At 40.6% G+C, this 25,110-nt stretch overlaps 4 protein-coding genes and 1 long non-coding RNA gene across 13 annotated transcripts; 2 read left to right on the top strand and 3 right to left on the bottom strand.

The window, feature by feature from the left end:
• Positions 1-2,420: 2,420 nt before the first annotated feature.
• LOC116192523 lies at positions 2,421-8,628 on the top strand. 3 transcript variants are annotated; one of them, XM_031521094.1, is made up of 8 exons: positions 2,421-2,579; positions 3,487-3,736; positions 4,023-4,137; positions 4,797-5,143; positions 5,242-7,018; positions 7,570-7,829; positions 8,039-8,125; positions 8,224-8,628. In XM_031521094.1, exons 1-7 carry the CDS (start codon positions 2,503-2,505, stop codon positions 8,108-8,110), a joined length of 2,898 nt encoding a protein of 965 aa, XP_031376954.1. In that variant the 5' UTR covers positions 2,421-2,502; the 3' UTR covers positions 8,111-8,125; positions 8,224-8,628. The 3 variants fall into 3 exon arrangements, with proteins under 3 accessions (XP_031376954.1, XP_031376952.1, XP_031376953.1); XM_031521092.1 differs by having other exon boundaries at positions 5,242-7,024; XM_031521093.1 differs by having other exon boundaries at positions 5,242-7,024; positions 8,039-8,146.
• A 410-nt stretch (positions 8,629-9,038) lies between these two features.
• Positions 9,039-10,257, bottom strand: LOC116192526 (CASP-like protein 2A1). Its single transcript, XM_031521099.1, has 2 exons — positions 9,879-10,257; positions 9,039-9,676 (listed from the first exon to the last, which is right to left on the bottom strand). The coding sequence occupies exons 1-2, from the start codon at positions 10,088-10,090 to the stop codon at positions 9,274-9,276; spliced, it is 615 nt and encodes a 204-aa protein (XP_031376959.1). The 5' UTR covers positions 10,091-10,257; the 3' UTR covers positions 9,039-9,273.
• A 1,020-nt stretch (positions 10,258-11,277) lies between these two features.
• Positions 11,278-14,577, bottom strand: LOC116192524 (cold-responsive protein kinase 1-like). 4 transcript variants are annotated; one of them, XM_031521098.1, is made up of 7 exons: positions 14,559-14,577; positions 13,872-13,963; positions 13,613-13,747; positions 13,316-13,422; positions 13,014-13,224; positions 12,331-12,568; positions 11,278-12,155 (listed from the first exon to the last, which is right to left on the bottom strand). In XM_031521098.1, the coding sequence occupies exons 3-7, from the start codon at positions 13,683-13,685 to the stop codon at positions 11,612-11,614; spliced, it is 1,173 nt and encodes a 390-aa protein (XP_031376958.1). In that variant the 5' UTR covers positions 13,686-13,747; positions 13,872-13,963; positions 14,559-14,577; the 3' UTR covers positions 11,278-11,611. The 4 variants fall into 4 exon arrangements, with proteins under 4 accessions (XP_031376958.1, XP_031376955.1, XP_031376957.1 ...); XM_031521095.1 differs by having other exon boundaries at positions 13,316-13,428; positions 14,559-14,576; XM_031521097.1 differs by lacking the exon at positions 13,872-13,963 and having other exon boundaries at positions 13,316-13,428.
• A 1,381-nt stretch (positions 14,578-15,958) lies between these two features.
• On the bottom strand, positions 15,959-24,388 carry LOC116214939. Its single transcript, XR_004158386.1, has 3 exons — positions 24,118-24,388; positions 23,945-24,038; positions 15,959-16,499 (listed from the first exon to the last, which is right to left on the bottom strand). It is a non-coding gene; the product is annotated as an uncharacterized LOC116214939 (long non-coding RNA).
• LOC116214699 (renalase) lies at positions 18,331-21,255 on the top strand. 4 transcript variants are annotated; one of them, XM_031550158.1, is made up of 9 exons: positions 18,331-18,483; positions 18,628-18,727; positions 18,877-19,060; positions 19,176-19,248; positions 19,349-19,528; positions 20,093-20,190; positions 20,349-20,437; positions 20,526-20,699; positions 20,788-21,255. In XM_031550158.1, exons 1-9 carry the CDS (start codon positions 18,423-18,425, stop codon positions 20,969-20,971), a joined length of 1,143 nt encoding a protein of 380 aa, XP_031406018.1. In that variant the 5' UTR covers positions 18,331-18,422; the 3' UTR covers positions 20,972-21,255. The 4 variants fall into 4 exon arrangements, with proteins under 4 accessions (XP_031406018.1, XP_031406096.1, XP_031406239.1 ...); XM_031550236.1 differs by having other exon boundaries at positions 18,332-18,483; positions 20,800-21,255; XM_031550379.1 differs by having other exon boundaries at positions 18,343-18,483; positions 18,592-18,727.
• Positions 24,389-25,110: the final 722 nt, after the last annotated feature.

Below are 25,110 nucleotides of genomic sequence, written 5' to 3'. Positions count from 1 at the left end.
TTACCACACCAGGTCCAATCTAAGTGTAGCTAAAGTGCGCCTTATGTTAATCCTGGTCCGAGCATTAAACTCACAACCAATTATTCTCCATGGTCAATTATCTTCCCTTTAGTATGACTTCAGTTTGTAATTACTTCGATTCAAGTCTATGTACCACATGTAGAGAAGTGTCAAAACCAAATGCTGTGATATGGAAAGAGTATTGAAAGTTGTTATGCCACATCGAAAAAATAGATAGAAAGATTTAGGACATATAAAATGAAGAGCAGTGCTATTTCCTCTGAATTCGGAAGCTTTGAATGCCTCAGTGGGGGCAAGGTTATACTTAGAGACAAGATGAGAGGCATTCTTTAAATGTGAGACGTTCGTAGGATTTAGAGTTCTTCACTTTCGGAGGAAACATCATTTTCCTAAAATGATTGAATTACCAACTTATCAGTTCAAATTTTTAGAATGAATATAAGTCCGTCCAATCGCTTATATTGCTATAATCCTTGATTTCCACTCCAACTTCGAAGGCACGCTTACACTCGGTACCTTGATCCCTTTATCTAGTAATAGACTTAACTGCTTTTGTGATTACGAAATCGACAAGTTACGAATTAATAGTCTATCTACTAAATTACGGTTTTACAATCCCAATCCTTTAAGTAACACGAATAGTGAATTACGTCTTTATCTAATAAATTTAAATAGTCGACATTCAAAATTTTTCAACATTATGTGTACTAAATAGGAAAATTTACCTAAAATGGCCAATTATTTATCCGTTTTGTCAAATATATCCCATGGTTTACTTTTTGCATCAAATCTATCACGGAGTTATCTTTTCCGTTGACATTTAATGGCTGCGCCCATGTGGCGCCTGTGGCCCGCTATCTCTCCACGTACCACGTCAGTATGACCGTTAGATGTTGACGGAAAAGATAACACCGTGATAGATTTGATGCAAAAAGTGATAGATTTGATAAAAAAAGCATATGATAAATTTGACAAAACGAGTAAACCATGAGCCATTTTAGATAAAAATCCCTACTAAATAAAATAGTTTTTTTATTGAGCAAGAGTTGTTAATTTTGATATACTTGAACCAACTTGACCAGTGGTGACCTACAGACCTAGGCTTTCAGGCTTTCATTACGGAGTTAGGGTATTCGAGGTAAGATGTAGTTTTGTTCTACGGTTGAGGTCACTGGATTGAAAAAAAAAATTATATCAAGAAACGTAAAAAAAAAAAGAAGAGAAAACATATGATATAATCAAAATTTTCTCGATTAGCAAGTTGTTTTTTGTTTCCAAGCTGGAAGTGGGAATCTTGCTTGGGACAGAGAAAAATATTTATGAAATATAATCATAATTCATATTTCGCAACGTGACCAGAGAATATATCGGTGATGTAATTATATGAGCCAATTTATGATTGATTGAGATAGACATTTTATATAACAACGATAAGGTATTATAAATAGTTGTAAACTAAAAGAATATATGTATTAAATTATAATAAAAACAAATGTAATATAGTGAGACAAGTCATTATTTGAAATAAAAAAAGTTAAATTTATTTATATTTATCGTTAATGTAAATTTTTAATATATATATAGATTTTTATTTTTTCAATTAGAAGGAAAATTCATAAATCTAGTACGTAAAATAAAAATTCTAATAGCTAATAAAGGGGCATGGGTAAGGCCCTCTAATTATCGAATTTGTAACCTCTTGAAACCTATTGACTATATTATCTTTGATAAAATCGCGAGAGACATTATTCTCGTAATTCCGAGAAATTGAGCTTTAAATGTTATTCTCTCTCCCAATAAATAAGTCTCGGGATTGATAGTCTCACCGAATATCGAATTTGAAACATCTTAATTATCAAGCGATGACATATGTTACCGCGCTATACCCTCTATCATCAATCAAAGTATTGGTACGTATATAAACTTTTCATTTCTCTTTAATAATGTCATGGTCATGGTCTTGTAAAAGTAAATAAATAATGGGTTAATTGTACTATATAGTTTAAAGTTTGAAGGATTTCTTAGTTTTAGCCCAACGTTATTTTTTTACCTGATATATCCCAACGTTACTAGTTTGATGTCACAATCTATCCCCAGGGGCTAGATGGTAAAACAAAAATAGCAACGTTGGAATACCTCAAGCAAAAAAATGACATTGAAATAGATTTAAAAATATCCGTCAACGTTAGGTTATATAGTGTAATAAATCCATAAATAAATGAATTTCTTCTTCCTCTATTTGCCCTTTGCTCACATTTTCTATCTCGTCCTTTTCTAATTCGCACTCACTCCAATCCAGCCCAATTGTCATCGGTTTCCGTGTGAACGGTCCGTTCATGACGTCACGACCGCTCAAGGGCACAATAGTAAATTCGGCAATCACATTCTCTCCCTGATAGCAGAGAGAGAGAGAGAGAGAGAAGAGGACACGCGAATAAGAGAAGTGAGGGCGAGCTGAGGAGGAGGAAGAGGAAGAAGAGGATGAAGGAAGAAGACATCAGCTCCGGCGGAACCAACAACGACGCCTTCACTCTCGCCAGATCGTCCCCTGCGGCCAGGTGAGCTCTTCCTGTCTCTATCTCTCTCTTCCCTGTCTTCCTCCGTTTCACGTTCTAGGGCACGCAGAGCTGTTAATCGCTCCGCATGATGCTGTTCGAGCTCCTGCTCCTGCGAGTGAACGGAGCTGCCCCGGGCATTATGTGGTTTCCTGGTCTTAATTGCAGCGGTTTCTGCTTGCTCATCAGCGGATTGAGTTTTGTTGCTGATCCTGAAGCTCAGTGCTCCTTTTATTTGATTGTTGTAGCGTAGGCCATTGGTGCTGGCGAAATGTCGGTCCTTACTCGAATTGCTTCCGTGCATGTCGCAATTGCTTCTTGTCATGCTATAATTTGCATCGAGAGCTCATGTTTATGCGAGTTTGTGGAGGTTACGCAGTCATTTGTGTCTCATCTTTGTGTACTTCCGGATGAGTTCTATTCATTGAGGCATTGTTTTGTGAGAGCTGTTTGAGTTTGGTCATTATCATGCAGCTCCGTGTTCATTTTGGCTCGATTTCACATAACTCATTGAATTCTCCGGAATAATGTTCTTTGCTGGAACTTATTCCTGGTACTGTAGGCAAAGTAGATTGTATATATTAATGCTTGTTGAGCAAGAGTTGGTGCCTTTCTTGTTTAGCGGAAAAAATTTGGCAGATGGAATTGATTGCTTGCGTGCCCGGGAAACTATATGTCGCGAGTCATAATTGTCAGAGCCATATGTTGTCTCTGGAACTGACATCCACTGCTCAATTATAAATGCTAGTTTGTTGTGTTTAACCGATGATAAAGTTTTCTTATATATCCGAATGATGAGAGAAGAGTAGTCTGTGCACCGAATTGTACAAAGTGGTTGCCAGTCAGAATTAGATAGGTGGCAAAAGTTAATGCAGTTTTCCTTCTCTGATAAACTGTTTACCTCTGGCAGTTCTGCTGGGGCATCATCTCCTGCTGTTCTGGTAAATGCTGGGAGTGTGGAATGGCTGGGGCATGGCCAGCCCTCAAAGGCTGGTTCTGTATCGGGTGTTGGCCCACATCCCCCAAGGCCATCCACGAGCACAAATGCTGCTAGTTCTACTGTTGGATCTTTTCAAGCTTCATGTAGACCCTGGGAGAGGGGAGATTTGTTGAGACGCCTCGCCACATTCAGTCCTTCGAATTGGTTTGCGAAGCCGAAGGTTCTAACTATCTGAACTTGCAGTCCACTGACAAGCATATAGTTGTTATCAGCCCTTTTACTCCTCAATTCACTATAAATTACTGTATATATTAATTGTTTGATCTTACATGACTACATGGAACCAAGAGATTGACTGTGCAAAGACACGATTAATGGGAAATTAAATTTTCATTCTAGGAACCACCTCATTGTTTCATTGGAATTGAAGTGGCTTCAGATGGTTTGCAACTTAAAGAGGAAAAAAAAAATCTGAAGCAAATTCTTTCTTTCAATTCTTTGTGTAGAGAGCAAGTTCCTTAGCATGCGCTCGAAGAGGTTGGATAAATGTTGATTGGGATAAGATTGAGTGTGAATCATGCGGCGCAAGCCTCAGATACAATTCCAAGGCACCATCTGAAGGTAAAGCTTTATATCCAATGTGCCTTCCTGGTTTTTGTGTAGCTCTTATAAATAGTAATGGTGTTTCCCAGCTGCATGTTGAGAATTGCCCACATCTTAGCCAGTGCATTTTCTTGATTGAGGATCTCAGTTTATAGGACTTATCACAAAGGGATTATCCTGATAACTTGGTCTGGATTGCCCTTTCTCTTCAGAGCAATGTGAAGGAGAAATAATGCTAATAAAGACGAACAGTCATGTTGACTAAGGTGCTGGGTATTCATGTATTTCAAGGACCTGTCCTGCCTTTAGGTTGAGATCCATTCTCTAGCCATTAGAAGCCTTTTGGATCTGTACATACTTGTTATGGGCCCAATGAACTGATTATGGTCTGGACGGTCATGAGAGTGCTCTAGCCATTTATTAAATTGAAACATCAGAAATGGTGAATAAATAAATAAATAAATAAGTTTCCAACCCAAAGATAATATGTTCTGATTGTAATCTGCTTATACATTCAACTTTGTTTTACTTCTAAAACTTCAAATCTCATTGACCCCATGTTTTCTGATTATCAGTTTGATCGCAATCTTTTGCATCTTTTACCATGTCTCAAGCTCTAAAAAGTAGAAGTGAATGCTTCCTGTGTCACGTTTCTCATTTGTTGTACTTTCATGAAGCTGATGCTGCCGATGAAGACTTTGCCGAGCTGCTGGATGGAGGCCACAGAGTTGGTTGTCCTTGGAGGGAAAATAGCTGCCCTGAAAGTTTGGTGCAGTTTCCTCCTGCTCCTCTATCAGCGCTAATTGGTGGTTATAAGGACCGGTGTGATGGCCTTTTGCAGTTTTCGGTCCTACCAGTTGTATCTGCAGTTGTGGTTGAGCAGATGCAAGTGTCACGAGGACCTCAAATTGAACGTCTTTTGTCTAATTCACAAACCTATGTAACTGGGGAGCTGGGCTTTAAAGCTGAATATGTAGCTGGAGTGGAGCCTCTTTGGGATGAAAGTCTTACCGCATACTTTCGTGTAAGATAGCCTGTCAGTGTGTGAGGATTGATATTTAATTCTCCTTCGGTACTCTGAATATATTGATGCCATTGTTATATTCTCTTTCCATTTGATAGGCACAAAAGCTTATAAGTCTTTGTGGATGGGAATCAAGATGGCTCCCTGATATTCAAGATTGTGAAGAGCATTCTGCTCAATCAGCTCGCAATGGATACTCCTCTGGTCCTGTCAAAAATCAAAGCCGCTTGCAGGATCCTGGCCCAAGTCGGAAGGCATTCTCATCTTCAGCCAATAAAGATTGTGGTCAGGATGAGGCACCAGGTTCGGAGTTCAAATGTGAATCCAGGTCACCTTTGCTTGATTGTAGCTTGTGCGGTGCCACTGTCAGAATCTGGGACTTTTCCACTGTTTCTCGTCCTGCGCGCTTTGCCCAGAATGGGATTGATCTTCCTGAAACTGGCAAAAAATTACCATTGACGCGTGGGATTAGTGCAGCCAGTGGAATTAGTGGATGGATAGGTACTGATGGTGTGGATAAAGATCGAGCTGATGACCATGATGAGGCTGCTACCCCTGGCAAAAGAAGGTTTGCGGCACATACGGGTGTGGATTTGAATTTGACAATGGCTGGTGGGTTATCCTCAACACAGTTAAATATGACAGCTTTATCACAACAGCAACGAGATGCTGATTTGGGAAGAGATTTAAAAGTTGGGCAGCCTTCTGGCAGTGAAGTTGGGGATCGTGCAGCTTCCTATGAATCAAGAGGCCCAGGCACCCGTAAACGGAGTGCAGATGAAGGCGGGAGCACTGTGGACAGGCCACATCTGAGGATGCACCAAGCTGATAGTTTTGAGGGTACTGTTATTGATCGGGATGGTGATGAAGTGAATGACAGTAGACAGTACTCTGCTGGCCCTTCAAAGCGTGCTCGGAGTTCTGATGCCCTCGAAGCATATCATTCCTCATATAGGAGGGATTCATCAGATGCTGGTCCTAGCCGGCCGATGGCTTTCGAGATGGAAGCAGATGTAAATAGAGGCGATGCTTTTGATCAGGGAAATGACCAACTTGTCGGTTTTCCATATACAAGAGATTCAACACATGTGTCTTCTGTCATTGCTATGGACACATTTTGTCATAGTGCAGATGATGATTCACTGGAAAGTGTTGAAAATTTTCCAGTCGACACAGATGACGTAAATTTTCCTTCTGCCTCAACATATGCAAATCCTGACTTGAATGATGCATCAGATTTGAACTATAGCAACCAAGCACAGCAGAGTGCTTGTTTCCAACCAGTTGCAGCAAGACTTGGAGAAGCAGGAGTTAGCAGCACAATTGATGGCGAGGAAGTTGTCAATACTGAGGCTTTAACAACACAAGTAAGGGATGGGATTAGTTTTGGCATTAGTGGAGGAAGTGTTGGAATGGGTGCTAGTTATGAAGCAGAAATTCATGGGACTGATGCTTCAGTCCACAGAAGTGATAGTGTTGTTGGGGATGCTGAGCCCATAGCTGAGGTTATTGAGAATCAGGGACAAACTGGTGAGTTTGCTCCGGAGGTTGGGAATACGGACGATTTTGTCCCTGAGGAAATGGATCGAGAGGATCCTCATGGTGATAGTCAAGATGTGGTCTCTCAGTCGATGGGGAGGGCAGATAGTGGGTCGAAAATAGTTGGTTCTGCCAAGGCTGAATCCATTGAAAGCGGTGAAAAGACCCGCAACATGAATTTGTCTGTCCAAGATACCGTAGCCCATCCATCTCTTTCTTGTAATGCCATTGTATTTTCTGGGTACGAAGCTTCTAAAGACGAAGTTTCTCAAGCTCAAAAGGCATCACCTACTCATGAAGGCTGTTTCCTCGAGTCCGGTTACGACACTACTAATGGTATAGGTAATCATCAGCGTTTATGCGCTCCTTGTTTCTGTCTTAAGCTACAGATGCGTTGTAAAGCCTGCCTCTTAACAGTCAACACTTCACAGATGCACTGGACTAAAATGGAATGATACAAAATGACAAGGCAGGCTCATTATCAATTAAAATAGTAGAAAAGCTTCATAGGTCCTGATTACATGTCCACTAGGCTATTAGCTAACCGTCATCTATCCCAGAAAATAATTAGTATCAAATGATTTTGCATGGGTCCTTGAAATATGAATGCATTCATGTTCAGTTGAAAGCGGGCAAGTTGTCGAATTTATTGCTTGGTATTACCTGTCTGCCGTTTTCAGCAGTTGACTTCAAGTCTCTGCTTGTGATCTGTCTACTTATGATTTTGCTGACACCCTTTTGGAAACAACTATTGGCCTAACCTAACAATATTCAGAAGAGTGACTTTGAGACCAACTTCTAGCTTTCTCGAAGACCAACTTCTAGCTTTCCTTAATCCGTTTCCTTCATGGGAATTCATATGTTTAGCATGTCATGTGCAATTTCAGGGCCTCCAGTTGGTGAAAGCAACTATGACGAAGGAGTGGAATTTGATCCTATCAAGCATCACAATGCTTTCTGTCCTTGGGTAAATGGAAATGTTGCTGCTGCAGGAAGTACAAGTGATGGTGCCAGTTCCAGTTCGGGTGCCAGTGCTGCGGCATTTTGTGGCTGGCAACTGACTCTAGATGCATTGGATGCCTTCCAAACCCTTGGAAATGTTCCAATCCAAACAGTAGAGTCTGAGTCAGCTGCATCCCGACACAAGGTCATTCGTCCTTAAAAGTCTTTAGCTTTTATTCTTGATTCTTGATTGTTGGTGTAGAATCTTTCTTTTTCGATCTTTTTCCGTTACCAGAATTTGAGAGCCTAAGTCCTTGTGACTGTTTGTTCCCTTTTTCTAATTATATTTTCATTTGGAAGTTTCCTTTCACCTGTGTAGATTCAAACCTTTACCTTGAACTATGTCTTTTACAGGATGACCGCCTTCCCCCGAGCAGAAATCTCTTGGCTTGCCATTCCTTCAGCAGAAGCCGTGGTCAGAACTGAAGACCCCATAAACGGGTAGCTTATGCACAAGAAATTGTATTTTCAAGAGGATGGTCTTTATTTTCCGTTGCTCCAACTTCCAAATTGATTCATTAAGGCATTTTCATCTGCAGGCCAAACCACAATACAGAAAAATTTCTAGCGTCGCTTATGGTGTTCGGGCTGAAGAATCCATTCGCCTATGATCTGGAGTCTCGAAATTGTATGGTAACTGGAGTCTGGAGCTGATATAATAAGTCACTTTGTCTGAGGCTGATTTATTTCCTTTATCGTAATATTTAGCTGTTTAGTAAACCTTCAAGTTATTCAGAGGTAGGACAATTGTGGGGAACTTGTTTTTCATTGAGAAGTTTCCGTTTTGAACGATAAATAATGTACTTTTCTTATGCTGCTAGTTCTCTCATTATGTTCGAGCTCAAGTATGCCCAACAGCTCTATGTGGTAGTGAACATTTACTCTGGAAATGTATGAAAAGGAAGATATTCATCACAACGTGCTATTGCTGAGGTTTTTCTTTATACCATGTTTTCTTCAGATGCCTGTTAAATTATATCCTCGTGTGACATTCATATTTTTGGTTGTGTTTATTGAGAATGCTTTTGGAGATGTGTTCTTAGATGAAAAGAAGGTTGCCCTGGACTGCCAAATTCCCGTCCGATCATTAGGGTGACAAATGCCGATCATCGATCAGTTGAATTCATAGTTGCCTCTCAATGCTTCACTATGCTCATCTCCTCTTTCATTTTCAAATGCATCAAACTTGTTCGGTAGCAGATACTGCTTCCATTGTTGTTTAGGACTTACAACCAATCAAATGTTTGTCGAAGAAGAAAACATCAGATACCTGGTGACTGTCTTCAACGTGGTAGTAGGATTCGGAAATATACACCAGTGAGTGCATGGAACAGGTTAATAGAAATCTTGACGATTGTTACGGCAAACTTGTATCTTAGATTTAGCGTTCTCCTTCGTTACATTTTTAACACACTGTTTAGGCACATTGAGTGCCCATTATATATTACATTGTCACACATTCAGGTTCTTGAAAACACTTTGGAATACCACAAAACCATAGTTCTGCTGACCATATTATTTTGGCTCGAAGATACACTTAGTCGAAGGTTTCAAAGCACTCCGGAAGATCGTTAAAATTGGATCCCTCCCTAGAAGTTGTTGGGGGCTTCGATGCCCTTGCCGGTGCAAGATGGAGGTGGGATGGGGACCGGGGTATCGAATCTGCTGAAGAGCTTGTAAGAGGAGATAAGCGAAAGGACTGCATAGAAAGCTACTGCCGCTAGTGTGATGGCCACCGAGGCTGTGGCTTTCCTGCAAAACCCGCCGAATGAGCCGCAAGCTTCACTCCACGTGATGGCTGCGTCCCCCTTGTATGCAAGAAACAGGACCTCGGCGGAGACGGCTCCCGCTGCTAAGATCACGTACGTGAGCACCTGATCGAGGAAGAAGAAGGTCCAAGCTCGAGACATGGTGGAAGGGCGGGGCATGGCTATGATTATGGCTGAAAGCAGAGAGTACCCCGCACATATCCCATTTGCATGCACCAAATACCTAAACACAATACAAATATGTACCGCCAAATTAATCATTGGCTTCTCGTTAGGAACTATATAGGCTATGATCATACGGGTGATCCGGGACTAATAGCTCGGTCAAACCGATCGAAAGCATCCATGATGCACAAGACTAATGAACTATAGATCAAAAGTATTGAAGTGTCACGGCTGTTCGGTACAGTTACGTATGGTGTTACCTGAAAGCGCCGAGGTCGGAGTAGGAGATGGAGCCGTAGTCGCTGGACTGGGAGTTCTTGAGCATGATCACCAGGGCGCTCACACACAGTCCCATCGGGACCAGCCTCAGCAGCGTCTCGGTCCCGCCGTTCATTAGCTTCCCTCCCTCCTCGTACCTAGGCGTTTCCAACGTTACGTCTACTCCATCATACTTGCTTCCGTTATTCTCCATGACTCTTCTCTAGACTACAACCTCCCTGTCTCTCTCTCTTTCTGCGGAACGACGACGACGAAAAGGAGAATGAGGACGAGGACGAGGACGAGGACGATGGAGAATTGAGTAAGCTGTTGCAGGGAGCTGGAGGAGGGTCTGTATCAGTGGTGCTCGATCATGCTAATAATTAATGGAAGGCTGTGGAGCTTTGGGATTGAATGAGTTAGTTGGGAAGAGCAGGTGAAAGCATTCAATGGCATCATAATTACTAACCCTTTCTAAGGGCAAATGGATAGAATGTCCTTGATAAAACCCTGCTATCCACACCAACTTGAATTGGTTAAACGGGTTTGACTTTTTTTTTTCTCTCTCTCTCTTTGATATTTTAGGTTGAGTATTGTGAATGGAGAAAATTTACATTAAAAGAGCTTTATTTTTTAGTGGGCCAACTCTGCTCGAATTGATTTAATCGGAACCTATTGCGAAAAGTTTTCGGATATCGCAGTGCATACCGAAAAAACCGTCATCGACCACGCATTTCTATGTGCATGGATAATGACCTATTCCCTTTTCCATCATCTTTGTACTCATTGAATTTCTCCCTTTTTTTCATGCTATCTGCGAAAATTATCCGATCCTTTTAAGGAACCATTACCTGTATTGTATGTCACTAAATCAATTTTTTCTGATATGATGTTTAATACCGCAAAGTTAATCCAATCTGACAGTCCTACAGATGCGAAACGGTTTCTTAAAAGGAGGCTGCGTGGTACGATTTTTACATAGAAGGAGATGAGTTGATATGACTGCAAATTTTACCGTATATTACTCGAGGCATGAAGCAATGATTGGGCTCCGTGGGCCGTCGACTCCCACTGACACTTATTTGGGCCACCACGGCTCTTGGCCCAGGACCAGGCCCATCATTGCTGCACTTCCCGGCCTCATCTACGGTGGACGGAACCGTCTTGAACCCGCGGGGCTCCTCGTGACGTGGTAGAAGGTCGACGCACATGCTCCACAAGTCCGTCTCGGCACCATGAAACCATGAGTTCAATTAGAATTAGGTTTCCTATGCTCCCTCCCTCCCCCTTATCTGCCCATATCCACCTCGTGCATATTAGGAAATACACACCCCAAACTAAACTTCAAAAAGGGAAAGCAACCTATCATTGACATTTATTTGAGACGTGAGTCGACTTCTGTATGCAATTGCCAAATGCATAGATAATGGTCGGCGGAACTCGGACCCTTTACTTTAGCGAACCATTTCCATACAGCCTAACATTTGCTTCCTCCTCAAGAAAGTCCCATAGGCATCAAGGTGTCAGTTCCGGAGATTGGGGGCGGAGACATCAGAATTGATTCAAGCCACCTGTAGATTTACAAGGAGAGTGCACCTCAGGCTAGGTTCAATTTCTAGCACGGAACACGCGCGGAAAATCGAACTGCCAGGAATGTACAATTTTACACCGGAAGACCAGGCCCCGATAAACAAACCACAACTGGGACTCTAAAAGAGAGGAAGAAACTAATCAATCAGGTGCTCCGGTTGAATAAACCCGAGAAAGCCATATTCCCACCACCACTAGCCGAGTTATCCGATGAGTAGTTGGAAGTCATCTGGTTCTCTGACGCAGAGGAAGCAGCATAGGAAGTGCTCTTGGAATCCGACGGTTTCGGTGGGCCCCGCACTTTGAGATCCATGAAGTCGGTGATTAGGATTGGCTTCTTGATTTTATCGTCATCTATGCGAAACTCACCAGCGAGCATCTTCACGACTGTTGACATGGAAGGTCGGTGCTTGGGGTTGTCTTGCGTGCAGAGGAGGCTGACCTTCAAGAACCTACAGGCCTCCTCAGCATCAAAGTCCCCTTTTAGTGATGCATCTACTAGTCCAACGAGCTCTCTCCGCTCGTGAAGTTCCCATACCCTTTCGAGGAGATAGTGCTCTTCGACTGGTAATCTTGTATTGGTGTTGTTCCTCCCACAGACTATTTCCGCTAGGAGGACCCCAAAGCTGTAGATATCTGCTTTCCGTGTCAACCGCCCGTTTATGGCATACTCAGGTGCCAAATACCCTCTGCAAGAGAAACGAGAAGACAGTAAGCAAAGGGGTTGGGGGGGGAAGGCATAAGTTTTTTTCATGACGGAGCACGCAACCAATCCTACATCCCCCTATGGCCAAATTATACCGGAAATTGAACATTTCACTAACAGAAAACTTACTTAAGGACAAATGACATTAGGATACTCACAATGTACCAGCAACCCGGGTGCTGACATGAGTCATGTTCGCTGGAATGAGCTTGGCAAGGCCAAAATCAGATATTTTGGGCGTCAGATCCCTATCGAGGAGAATATTGCTCGCTTTGATATCCCTGTGAACAATGTGAGGCTGTATTGCGTCGTGGAGGTAGGCGAGGCCCCTTGCAACCCCAATGCCAATTCTATATCTTGTACGCCAAGTGAACTGTATATTGTTTGGATTTTTTCCTACATATAAAAAAGTTGACAGAATATTCAGTACATGAGACTCTGTAAAATCCAATTAAGAATGCCCGAGTTGCATATAACGAAACCCAACATGTGAACCCATTTGATTCCTAAAAAACATTGGCGGTTTTCATTTTTTACTTGCTTAAAAGATAGGAGATCAAAAGACAAAGATAGAGATGTGTTACATTGTAATTCATAATTAAAAAAACTCGAAAAGAAGATGTGTTACATTGCTCATAAGCATGCAGTTTATAATCCAATTCATCCCATAAAGTACAATTCTACAGTTTTCCGTATCTTTCTCATATCTTTAAAAAAAAAAAAAGAAGAAGCTAGAAAAATGTATCCCAATTTTCAGAAATAAAAGAGAATAAGGAATCACTATTGGATGGCTTATTTCTATGAAGAAAGCATAAAGAGATGCGATTTTAAAAAATGTTACCTAGAAGAGTATGTGCAAGGCTGTTGTTCTCCAGATAGTTGTACACCAGTATTCGCTGGTCATGTTCCACGCAGCAACCATAGAGTTTAACTAGATTCTCATGCGCAATCTTGGAGATCACTTTGATCTCTGTCACGAATTCATCAACACCTTGGCTTGATGTAGCCGAAAGAACTTTCACTGCAGCGTGCAACCCACCTTTGAGTCGTGCCTGGTAAACCACAAGATTATGTAAAGTGATGCCACTAGCAGACAAAGCAAAGGATACTCGTCTCTCTTAACTGAGAGATCGTGAAAAGTACCTTGTATACTGAGCCAAAACCACCCTCCCCAATCTTATTGGAATCACTGAAATCATCAGTGGTGCGCCTCAATTCCTTGTAACTGAAGAAGTTAACATTGTGAATGCCTGAAACTTTTGTGAACATCCAATATATGTTTAGAATGTTGTCTTTCCATGAATCCACTCTACGAAAATGGCGCATCAAAATGAATCTTGAGAATTATTCATGTATTTAGGGGTAAAACTCGGAACTGAGACATTAACAATCTCATAAAATGTTTATGTTTTGCAGGTTAAGAACAGTTCAGGAATTTACCTTCATCTACTTCCAAGCAGAATTTTGAAGATGAATCCAGCTTTCGACTGAACAAGAAAGAGAAACAAGTCATCACTACGTGATTCACCAGCCGCCGACCTTTCTATGTAAATTGACCACGAGTGCTTCAAAATCCTGCAAAAGTAAAGCTCATTGTGATGAACATTATACTGAACTGATTGCTGTTGAAACAAATCCAATACTAAAATTGTTAATAACTTTCTGCCACGCATAAATTCAGAGGCTTGTGGTGATAAACCTCTTATTTCAAGCCAATTCCATGTACCCGACAAGGCCCTTTTAGTTCCACCTTAAAACTTGTGGGTGCACATGTCTTGCAAAATATCTCATCTGTAAAAGAAACAAAAGGCGGGAAAAAAAAAAAAGAAAAAGCAAAGAGGCCGCCATTAAAACACTAACTAAGCAGATCGAACTTTCTTTTGATGCGAGTGAAAGAGAGAGTTCCTATATTTACACAAACTCGTAACTTTTCCGAATTCCGCTAGCAACAGATCAACTAAAACTGTGAATAATTTCAGCATCCAACTGGTCATAGACGTAAAACGACAGTCTTCAAAAGAAAACTCACTACATAAGCAAACTGATACGACAAGGCTCAAACTTTGAGGAATAAAGACAAGAAACAAACATCACCAAACATGCTCCATCAACGGAACAGAGTCAGTCAACGATATAAACAAGCAAGTCATCTCAGGCTAAAGACCCGAAACCAAGAGCTGCCCATCTGAGCTCACCTCGAAGAACAAGCAACAGCGGAGCTTGAGAGAACAAATGAAGAGGAAAGAAGCAGCCGAACGCCAGAGAAAAGGGGCGGGCTGGGGCCGCGGGGAGGGGGAGGGAGAGAGAGAGAGAGAAGACGATGGGCAGGGAGGAAGAACGAAGCTATTAGGGGAGAGGCAGGCGGAGAGGTTGTGGAAGGCCTTACAAAGTCCACCAGATGGCGCGTCGTTTGATTGAATTTCTCCTCTTCTCTCTCGCGTACACCACACGGCCGTGGCAGATACATAGACATTTAATATATATATAAAAGAGCGAATTATACAGTGATGCACCACTCTCTTGATGATCAAGAGATGTCAGGTTCGATACCTATGGAGACTACTCGTGCCCCTTTATTAGATATTTAAAATTTTTATTTCAATATATTAAATCCATGAACCTCCCTTGTAATCGAAAAAAAATATATATATAGATCGCCTCATGACTGATATATAAATATTTATAACCGTTTGATTTTAGGGTCGATTTTTAAAATTTTAACACTACTCGTTATACAACAAAAGTCAACAATACAATTATTTTTTTCTTCAATTTTTTTAATTATTCAATTCAATTTTTAATACTAAAATTCTCTCAACTATTCATTATTTTTTCTCATAATTCAATAACACAATCATTACAACTCAATTAAAATCAAAATCAACTCTATTTAACCATAAAACCAAACACATCATAATATAAACATCTATATATATATATATATATATGCGCGCATATATATTAAATCGGCACCCATCGATTAGGATCATCACATTTATCGTTCATCTCTCCATATAATTTAATTTTGCAAGGCCCACTTTTTTAGGGTAATTTGTCCATTTACCAAAGAGAGTCCTAGTCATATTAGGTATGAATTTTGTCTCAATATTTTTCCTTTCGTGTTGTTATATTATAAGGACGCTAAGCTTAGCAAATGAAATAAGGAAGTAATTACCAACCAGCTTTGTTTCAAGTTATTCGACATTTATTTTTTTAAGTAAAGTTTCGATTTCGAGTCTTATGAGCGAAAAGTTTCTTAGTTAGAAAGATTTATCCATTAACACATATAAAAAGAAATAGTAAATAGAGAAGTATGAGAAATTCTCAAAACATAGCATCGAACTTGAAGTCTCTTGATTTCAGCTAGGGCGTGACGTGTCTTGAGTGGCTCATCGCAGTTTTTTTTAATTATTTTTTTGGACAGAGTAGCCAGGTAGATTTGAATGTCATAAACTTCATTTTCTCTAGGACAGGACAATTTGAAGAGTCTCTCCCTTGGACTTTTGCCATTCGACGTTTCACACGGGACTACCCCTCCCCACACTTACTCTGAACCTGCACGAGCTTCCTCCAATTTTTTTTTTTCTCAATGAAATCACCGTATGATATCAATCTCAGTCGGGCGCCCGACCCCAGCCATGAGACCGACCGGTTTCATGCACTGCAGTAATATCTTCAACTGAGAATTTTTTAAATTTGTTGTCTAACCCTTATGATCGGAAAAAAAAATAATATATTGTTTAACCACATACCCCATAATTGCTTCTTTTTTTTTTTTTTTGGGTTTCCCCAGCTACAAATATGAACGAATCTAAACCCAAAATGGAAATTGTAGTAGTTTTATGCTGGAAGGGATCGGCAATCATTGGTAGAGCAACGGAAAAGAGGTCAGAAGCCGCATAGGTAACAGTTCCCACCTCAATTCAACAACGTAAGACATGATGAGCAAAGTTCCTTCCTATGTCGGTGTCATGTCATGAGGAACGTCACAGTAAAATGGTTATGACAAGAATGTACACACTACACTTATCCCCTTCATTCCACGACCGCCTCAGACTCAGAGATAGTGCCTGCAAACGACCGTAAATAAGTCCTTTCAAACTGTTGGTAATGTTGGAGAAAATTCTTCGTTAATACCGCCTCGTCGTTAGGGTAGAAACCACCAAGACGAACAAGCTTATATTAGCAAATGCGTAATAAGAGTGTGTTGTTAACATCAACGGTGAAGCCAAAGGGCTAATTTTGAAAGAGAACGTTGGTCTTTGTCACGTTTCGACGTATCCCACACCCTATGCCTATTGAACAGCATGTCGACGCGGTCCAACACCTGCACCAAACAAGGGATAATGGCACCTGGGAAAATGTCTTTTTCTCTGCACTATAAGATATAGGATGCGACAATATTATGTTTGAACTAGGGAAATCAATTGCAACCATATCAACAAAGAAACTAGTGCTTAAACATGCTCGAGCAGGCTAAACATGGACGAAAATGTTCCATGGCCGCCTCTCAAGAACTGCAATGTTATTGCCAAAAAACATAAAATAATAATAAGTTATCATAATTTCTTTTTCAGTTACAGAAAAAATTCATATTTAATACAATAAAATAAAAATCTTAATAATTATCAAGCAATGGTGTGCGTTACTGTACTACAATCTCTTTGATTTTTCTATGAAAATTTTAACTAAAAACTCTTGCTTTTTTCTTTTTTTTGGTTATATGAGTTTAATCTCCACTTCAATATCAATTGGTGGAAAGGATCGTATAAAGATTTACAAATGCATTGAAGACGTTAAGGCTTCCTCATATTAAGTTACGTGGCTTTATTTTTCTTATAATTTATATCTTTTGCATTTTTCGTTATTATGGATACAAATATTGAATGTAATCATAGGAAGATATATGGAAGTTTCTGAGTTGTTCTTAAATTGAATGTGGACTTTCCACATACAAACACCACATGGAGAAGGATAGACTTTCTACGTAGGGGAAGAAAAAGGAAAAGGAGACAGGATTTTGACCAGACCAATAATAACTTCTCAGAATGGTAATTTGTTTATTTATTTTTTCTCACCTTGATATCTAAAAGTAAAATGTGCTCGACTGATTTAGTTGAACCAATTTATCAAGTACAAAATTATTATTTTTTAAATCATGAATTTTCTTTATACATGAAAATCAAAATCATATTTAAAAAGAATACGTAATCGAATTCCTCGAATCAAATCGCGTCGGCATTTATTTGTCTTTTTACATAGGGTGGAAAACGTCCAGATTGGCCTGTGGCTACCAATCTGATAATTCATTCCAAAAGGTTGAGTCGACAACATATTAGCAGGCTTGGCGCCAAACGAAAAAATTAGGAGCGTCCAATTTTTGAATTTATAACGACCACAATATTATCATTATTATCATCATCTATAGTATTACTATTTTTCATTGACTACGAAACGGATTCATGAACATAATTTCAAGAGAATATACTTATGGAAAATAAAGAAATATGAACTTCTTATTAATGAAAATAAAAACAATAATATTTACTGATAAAATAATAATAATAATAATAATAATAATAAACAAATAAATAATAACAATAACAATAACATATCTCCTAATGACACCCATGACCGATAGCAACCAACCAACTAGGTCCCATCCCCCTTTTGACTACAAATTCCTTAGATCATAATCACTTAGCAATCACATTATTCCACCATCGACCCAACATTATGGTGACCATTTTCCAGGGTGAGATCTAACAGTACCGAATAAGAAATCTAACACTATTGAATCTCAGAAAAAGTAAAATCCCACGGAGGTAAGGATAAAAGGGCACCAAAATCTTATGTCGCTATAAAAAGTATCCCGAAACAATCATAAATAAATAAGTATTCTGAAATGAGTAGTAAGAGATTATTTAGGCTGTACGAATGAATCATTTTAAGGGAATTTTGGTTTTGCATCCTGACGATCAGGAGGGTGCCACGGTTCCGTCAATAGATTTGACGATCGGACTGTTTTGGTTAACGGATTAAGGCAAGTTAGGTCAAATTGATGGCAAAAAAATTAGAAGGACCAAAATGAGGGCTCGGCAATTTCGTAGGGACCAAAATGACAGTTTTAACTCTATTTTATTCAATCTACGAGCGGTCCTTAGGATGGCACGTAAGCGGAAAGTGACCATTGTAGTTCGGTAAGACATCGACGAAAATGTCGCTAATTTAGCAGAGGGGGTGAGGAGAAATGGAGACAAGCATGTCCATCGCCGGCGTTGCTAGGAAGATCGCCGTCGTCGGCAGTGGAAGTGAGAATGCCGCCTAATTCCTCCTCTTCCCTTCCTCTTCTTCATCATCCACTTGCATTTTTTTTTTTATTAAATTCAAATTTTATGTCTGAATTAATCCAATGTGAGGTGCCGGAATTTGATTTTGGTTGATCGCTGGAGCAGTATCAGGGGCGGTGTGTGCATCCACGCTCGCCAGGAATGGCATCTCCGTCACCGTCTTCGAGTCCGGCCGAGGCCCCGGCGGCCGGATGTCTCAAAGAAGGTTCGCTTCTCCTCCTTCAAACACTCTGTTCACTGCTCCCTGATTTATGATAGCACGTACAGAGTTGCACTCAGCTCAATCGCTTGCTTTGCATATAGCTGAAAGAGAATGGTGTTTCATGGCTCATCTGCGTCTTGTCCATTGATTAGAGAGACAATGGAAGACGGAAAGGAGCTCTTGTTCGATCATGGCGCTCCATGCTTCACCTTAAGCAATGCCACTGATGTAATGAGTCTAGTCCGCGAATGGGAATCCAGGGGTCTTGTTGCTGAGTGGAAAGTGAAATTTGGATCATTCGACTGCCTCACAAATAACTTTGTCGATGCAGAGCAGGTCCTCATCGAGTTCATGATAAAAGTGCATATCTATAGTAGGCTGCCAACAAAGATCACATGCCCTCGTATGATTTCTTTTAATACATACCTCGGTTATCGAATTCATATTTTAGGAAGCATTGAAGAAAAGATATGTGGGTGTCCCTGGAATGAATTCTATATGTAGGTCACTCTGCAGTGAGCCAGGTAACTCAACAATCTCACCTTCGAGTGATTCACTTGCATTTGAGATGACAACAGGAAGGAAGAACGAGAACTTCTTTATTCCCCTTTCCTCTACTCTCAGGTGTGGAGTGCAAGTTCGGGGTTGGTGTTGGGAAGATTGAGTGGTTGGAGAAAGAAAACCTATGGAGAGTAATGGGCTTAGACGGAACAAATCACGGGCAGTTCGGGGGAGTGTTGGCATCGGACAAGAATGTAGTTTCTTCGAGGTTTACGAATGTAACAGGAAGACCTCCACCTTTAGGTACGATCAAATCCCAGGAACTTTACTGAACAGGGATCTGTTTTTTGGTGATGAATTTCCTTGCATGAAAATCTGTGGACAGATGACAGCAGGAACTCCACTGATCATGTGATAAAAAATACCGAGCTGATTTTATAGCAAAGATTTGGCATATAATGTCATCTAAAGGGTATAAAGCTTTATTGGAATTCGGATAATTTCAGAATATCTCATCAGTTGACGTTTCGGCTTAGGAAGCTGGTTTTGAGTTGCATTTAGGTGGCAGCTATACCCGATGAACATCAAACACTGTCATCCCTTTCTCTCGGTTTATTTACTCACTCCCTAAGCGGTCAAACATCTGATTTAACAATCCCTGGGTTCTCAAGACAAGCCCCTTAATCTATTTTGAAACAATTGTCTTGAAGTGAAAATGGGATATATGGAGGACTGACTCTATCGTATAGTGGACAGGATGTTTTTGCTTTGATGAATGTTAAAGGTGGCTCTGGATATGGCAGAAAGGTTTTGTTGGAAGTAATGCTGATAATGTTTGACCCTCGGTTTCTCATATACTACGTGCAGATTTAAGTCCGATGCCAAGTTTGTCAGTGAAGGTTCGAGATATTCCTGTTAGTCCATGCTTCGCCCTCATGCTAGCATTTGCAGAGCCCTTGTCCTCAGTAAGAAACTAAGACGCACTTTTCACCATGAGATAAGCTAAAGCTTCATCATCTGTCTCGTACCTTTATCTATGATAATTCTTAGGTTTGAATACTGAATCTATATCTGCCTGAGATTTCAGCTGATCGAATTTTATCCATAATCAAATGATGCCCAGGTACCAGTGAAGGGTTTCACATTCAGGAACTCCAAAGTTCTAAGCTGGGCTCACTGCGACAGCTCCAAACCAGGGCGATCCACATCTAGGTTCATGTTTCATATTATGACGAGGCTATTGGGTTTCGGTTTTCTTCACAATATCAACTCATTCAAAAGCTTTACGCTTTTCTTTCAGTGAAAGATGGGTGTTGCACTCGACTCGGGAGTATGCAGAGAGAATTATAGCCGAGACTGGACTAACAAAGCCCTCGCAGACAACGCTGACAAGAGTTGCAGAAGAACTCTTCCGAGAACTACAAAGCACGAGACTGGATATTCCCCAGCCTTTCTTCATGAAAGCTCATAGATGGTATGTCTGTCTAAGAAAGCTGAATTCTGCAAGCACTTCCGAGCAAAATAAAGGGTTTTCCCCACTGTGACCTTATTTGTTTTTGCGGGCCTATTCATAGGGGCAGTGCTTTTCCATTGACTAGCGTAGCTGGAGAAGAGAAGTGTCTTTGGGATGGGACGAAGAAACTGGCCATCTGTGGAGATTTTTGTGTCAGTCCCAACGTCGAAGGAGCTATAATCAGCGGCTTGGCTGCAGCGTCAAGGTTCACTGAGACACTTAGCTGCCTATAGTGATCTTGTCGGCTGACGGCTCAAAAGCGGTTTGGTCCCACCATCAGTAGACGGTTCTTAACTAAAACAGTTCAAAGAGGTGAATTGAGACAGTACTTTTTGCTCAATCGCCGATCTCTTTACAAAGTTGAAATAAGAAAAAAGTACCTTGTTCACAGCAAAATCTGTCTGTTGCAATTACTGATCGATTTTATTGTAATAGTTGATAAGCTGCAGCAACGGATAATTAACTTAACATTATGTGTAGAATAAGATTGGAGAAGTGACCATGAGTTTACTGCGAATCTGAGGCAATTCAGCAAGTATAACACCTGCTAGCTTTAGCCTTGAGAAAGAACTTTATAATTTGTGAAGAAATTTCAATAGACCTAGCTTGTTGAACCCACAACATTGACAGAGCCTATTACTAAACTAAATATTTTCGAAAAATTATTTCCCAAACTAGACTTTACATATATATTTTTAGTAGTTAATATTTTTATGAAAATCTAGTTTGTGAAATAGTTTTTTGAAAATATTTAATCCGGTATTAGGCTCTTTTCTACGAGCCACTAACCTCCGTGTGGCACGAGAAGAGGTCAGATTGATCGTTATTGCAAGACCATATCCAGATTTCAGCCAAAACATTAATGCGTGTCTGAAAAGGCATTCAGCAGTGTCGGATTAGGCATGCTATACCATCAGGAAAGAGAGGACACCAACTGCACTGTTGAAGAAGAAGCTGCCATCACCACAGTAGAAAGATTCAGCTTCAACAATTCAACAAATCGCTGGCTCTAACAATGGCTCTTCATTAAGGCATTGTTTGGATTGAAGAAAACAGAAGAAAAGAGAGGGGATTGCGAGCTAATATAAAAATTTTGAAAAATCCATATAAACTCCCTCTCCCCTTACCTCCATTTTCCTGTGTTTCCCTCAATCCGAACGAAGATGAGTCCTTGCTTCCTCAATTCATACACTGCTAATACTATTCAGCATATGGTCCCAAAAAAAAAAATGAAGCTTGCTTTCTTTATGTTGGCCAATGAAGTGCCTTGATTTCTATTCATTCTGTCCCCAGTTATGAAAGGCTGATCTGAAGATGACAGTGTTCCACGTTCTATTAATGTCCAATCATGTCCAACCTCTATTCAGTGTGTCCTAAGCATCCCGTCTAAGGATTCATGTCTTCCCCTGAGGTACCATAGAGGCTACCCACTTTGATAATTCTCTAAATCAAATCCAGATTACACCCACATTACCAATGCAAAGTCGAAATGGCGTACTCTGTTCCAGGGACATACCTGCAAACCAAGAAATGAGGAGAGGGGACTAACTGCATTGTCGAAGAAGAAGCTGCTAGCACCACAGCAGAAGAAGCAGCTTGACAAATGCAGTTCAACCTCTCTGCTTCTTGAGTCTGCAAACAGGCCTTAGCAGAGATCAGCTGTAGTAATTGTCCCTGTCTTGCAAGAACGGCCCAAGGCCTTAAGGGCAGGAAGCCAAATCTGTTACAAGCTCTATGTCCATCTCTGCCCGAGCACTCTTGCACTAGGATATTCTTGCCTAGACTTGATCTTTACACCAAGAATAACGAGGACTGTGGCTAAATTTCATGAGACTGTTATTTTCGATGCAATAGTATTCAGGCAGCTCTCACTATCCTCAACGTAAAGATATAGTCTAGGCAAGAATTATCCTCTGGAAAGTTATCTTTACATGGCCATATCCTTGAGAAAACCAACGTGCCACTTAAGAAATCTGTAGATTCATACCTGTGACACTCATCATCTGGCTGATCAATCTCCAATACCCCGTCTCACATTAAGATCCAAATCCAAGTTCATGCTAACCATAAATCACATGTAGGTCAACTTATGGAGTGACAGAAGGGAGCTAGCTATCCTGAACCGAGGTTCAGGTTCACCCATTTTTAAATCAAAGTTGATTCTAACACATACATTGTTCTGTCATGTTTTTTAACTCCAAAATCTCATTGATTCCCCATTCTCACCTAAGTTCTCATCAAATTATCCACAGATCAGAAGCCTTAATTCAGCCTGAATATGTGAACCTCACTGTATAACAGGAACTACACGCTTGGATATCAATCTTGTTGCCCTAGCCGGTTCTCTCGATAGAGGACAGCTTCTCCTCTATATCACCAATACGTTGGCACACTAAAATCCTAATCATTGTGCTCTAGCCATATCTTAATTTTATTCCCGCATGGCCAGGAGGCAGGAGCAAGACTGCTAATCAGAAACGCGAAAATTCTACCGATTGCATATGAATTTTACACAGATTTTATTTATGGACGCTGATACTGAATATCCGTACTTGATAATCACCAACATCTGAGCAAAAACGCAATTTACCCCATGTATAAAAGAAAAGTTGGCTGGGCTATGAAGATCTAAAACAGATTTCAGTCGCGTCATCTATTAGAAAGAGTAAAGTTCTAAACCATGGACTTCTATCTCATCATCTCTAACACTTCAAAAAGCAGGGTGGACGTGAGAATCTAAATCTGACGAACTATTTGCATCTTAATAGTTAACTCACTTGTTTTACCTATTCCGCTGGTTACTGCTTCACTGCATCATAACCTTACCCACAGCCAATCCTCTTCAGAAATTTTACACCAATCTCACATCTTTCATTGATCCTCCTATGATTTTCTTCCTAATGTATGTTTTCAATCACTCAAGCTCAAAGTCTACATCCATCTGAATTATCACAAGTGATTAACTTAATGGGGTGGCACCGAATTCACTCGGGATATGATTTTAGTTTTAATCAATTCATTACAATACGTATACCACAACTTACGAGATGATCCTACAACCAAACTGAATTCGAGTCTTAGGTGACGGAGCGCAAACCGAAACGGGCAACAAAGTCAGATCATGAATTGATTTGCTACCCAAAGACTAAGGCTAACAAGTACTCCAAACATCAATGATTAGGAGTGAACGTGCTCAGGAGACGTACCTGGACTGAAATCGAAGCATCGTCATCCTTCCCCCAAGTATTTCCCTCGAATCCTTCCCCGAACAATTCATCCACTGGGCCAATCCCGAGAAAACTGCCATAGGAAGAGAAATTAGGATCAGAATCGGCTCCGAAAAGCAGAAGCTTAGCGCACAGACGGCCGAGTTCCCTACCAAAACACTCATCGAATTGCCATAGAATCAGCTAGTAAGCTATAACAGATACGGAGACTGATAGGACTGAAGGTTGCTGGAAAATTCAGAGCAGACAGTGAGGAAACCGATTGCCGGCGGAAGTTGCTTCGGCCGATGGAGCGAAGGAAGGACGAGCAGAGCTTAGCATGACAATGGCACCTTAGCTCGTTTCTAATAGATCAGAAGAGCGACAATTGATTTGCAGTGGCGGGAGAGAGAGAGAGAGAGAGAGAGAGAGAGAGAGAATGGAGAAGAAACCGCGCCAACTGAAAATTTCTTTAATTCTCAGATTTTATTCTTTTAAAATTTGTGAAAATAATAAAATCCCTGTGTGGGCTTCTGTGGGATTCCTCATGGGGCAGGCCCATGAATGGTTGGGCCGTTCTGGGCCTAGCTCTTAACCTTGAGCAGATCTCCCACGTCAATCGTTTCACATGGCTTGTGCACAGCTCTCCGTTACAAGTTTAGAACTGCAAGGGGTCTTATCTTAGTGCGGTGGGCATAAAACATCAACTCGGAATCAAGAGGTCTTGGGTTTGATTCTCATTAATGAGACTTATGCACCATTTATTTCGCCTTTTGTCAAATCCTATACGATACTCACGGACCTCCCTTATAATAATAATAATAATAATAATAAAAAGTAGCGAAGTCAAATCGAGTTCTTGTTAGGGTTTTAGTTTTAGGAACTTGGAGAGGGGAGAAAGCTCGGAGTGAAAGTAAATCCTGAAAAATGAAATGTACTTAAGTCAAGTAGGCCGCGCACTATTTATAGGTGGGGTCCGATGGTTTCACACGGGACGGATGGTAGCATGAAGAACCCTGCTGCAATATACGTGCGAGCACACTCACCGCACCAATACTACATTATTCCGCATCGAAATTTTGTATACTAATTGTGTTTATTTGTGATCAAGGTACGTGAAGAGGAACAATAATCCCGAATGATCTTTAATAATTCCAAAAGGAAAT

The sequence above is a fragment of the Punica granatum genome, chromosome 1 (assembly GCF_007655135.1).
Source record: "Punica granatum isolate Tunisia-2019 chromosome 1, ASM765513v2, whole genome shotgun sequence".
Classification (NCBI taxonomy): Eukaryota; Viridiplantae; Streptophyta; class Magnoliopsida; order Myrtales; family Lythraceae; genus Punica; species Punica granatum.
This window is presented reverse-complemented; position numbering and strand designations above follow the sequence as displayed.

Excerpts from the sequence above, each read along its gene's own strand:
- LOC116192523 (XM_031521092.1), top strand. The coding sequence starts at position 2,503 with ATGAAGGAAGAAGACATCAGCTCCGGCGGAACCAACAACGACGCCTTC. Across the intron at positions 2,580-3,486 it reads AGATCGTCCCCTGCGGCCAG|TTCTGCTGGGGCATCATCTC; the intron begins GTGAGCTCTTCC and ends TACCTCTGGCAG. Across the intron at positions 5,144-5,241 it reads GTCTTACCGCATACTTTCGT|GCACAAAAGCTTATAAGTCT; the intron begins GTAAGATAGCCT and ends TCCATTTGATAG.
- LOC116192526 (XM_031521099.1), bottom strand. The coding sequence starts at position 10,090 with ATGGAGAATAACGGAAGCAAGTATGATGGAGTAGACGTAACGTTGGAA. Across the intron at positions 9,677-9,878 it reads TCCGACCTCGGCGCTTTCAG|GTATTTGGTGCATGCAAATG; the intron begins GTAACACCATAC and ends TATTGTGTTTAG.
- LOC116192524 (XM_031521097.1), bottom strand. The coding sequence starts at position 13,685 with ATGACTTGTTTCTCTTTCTTGTTCAGTCGAAAGCTGGATTCATCTTCA. Across the intron at positions 13,429-13,612 it reads CTGCTTGGAAGTAGATGAAG|TTTCAGGCATTCACAATGTT; the intron begins GTAAATTCCTGA and ends TGTTCACAAAAG. Across the intron at positions 13,225-13,315 it reads GTTTTGGCTCAGTATACAAG|GCACGACTCAAAGGTGGGTT; the intron begins GTACTTTTCACG and ends GTGGTTTACCAG.
- LOC116214699 (XM_031550158.1), top strand. The coding sequence starts at position 18,423 with ATGGAGACAAGCATGTCCATCGCCGGCGTTGCTAGGAAGATCGCCGTC. Across the intron at positions 20,438-20,525 it reads CCAGGGCGATCCACATCTAG|TGAAAGATGGGTGTTGCACT; the intron begins GTTCATGTTTCA and ends CTTTTCTTTCAG. Across the intron at positions 20,700-20,787 it reads TTCATGAAAGCTCATAGATG|GCCTATTCATAGGGGCAGTG; the intron begins GTATGTCTGTCT and ends TTGTTTTTGCGG.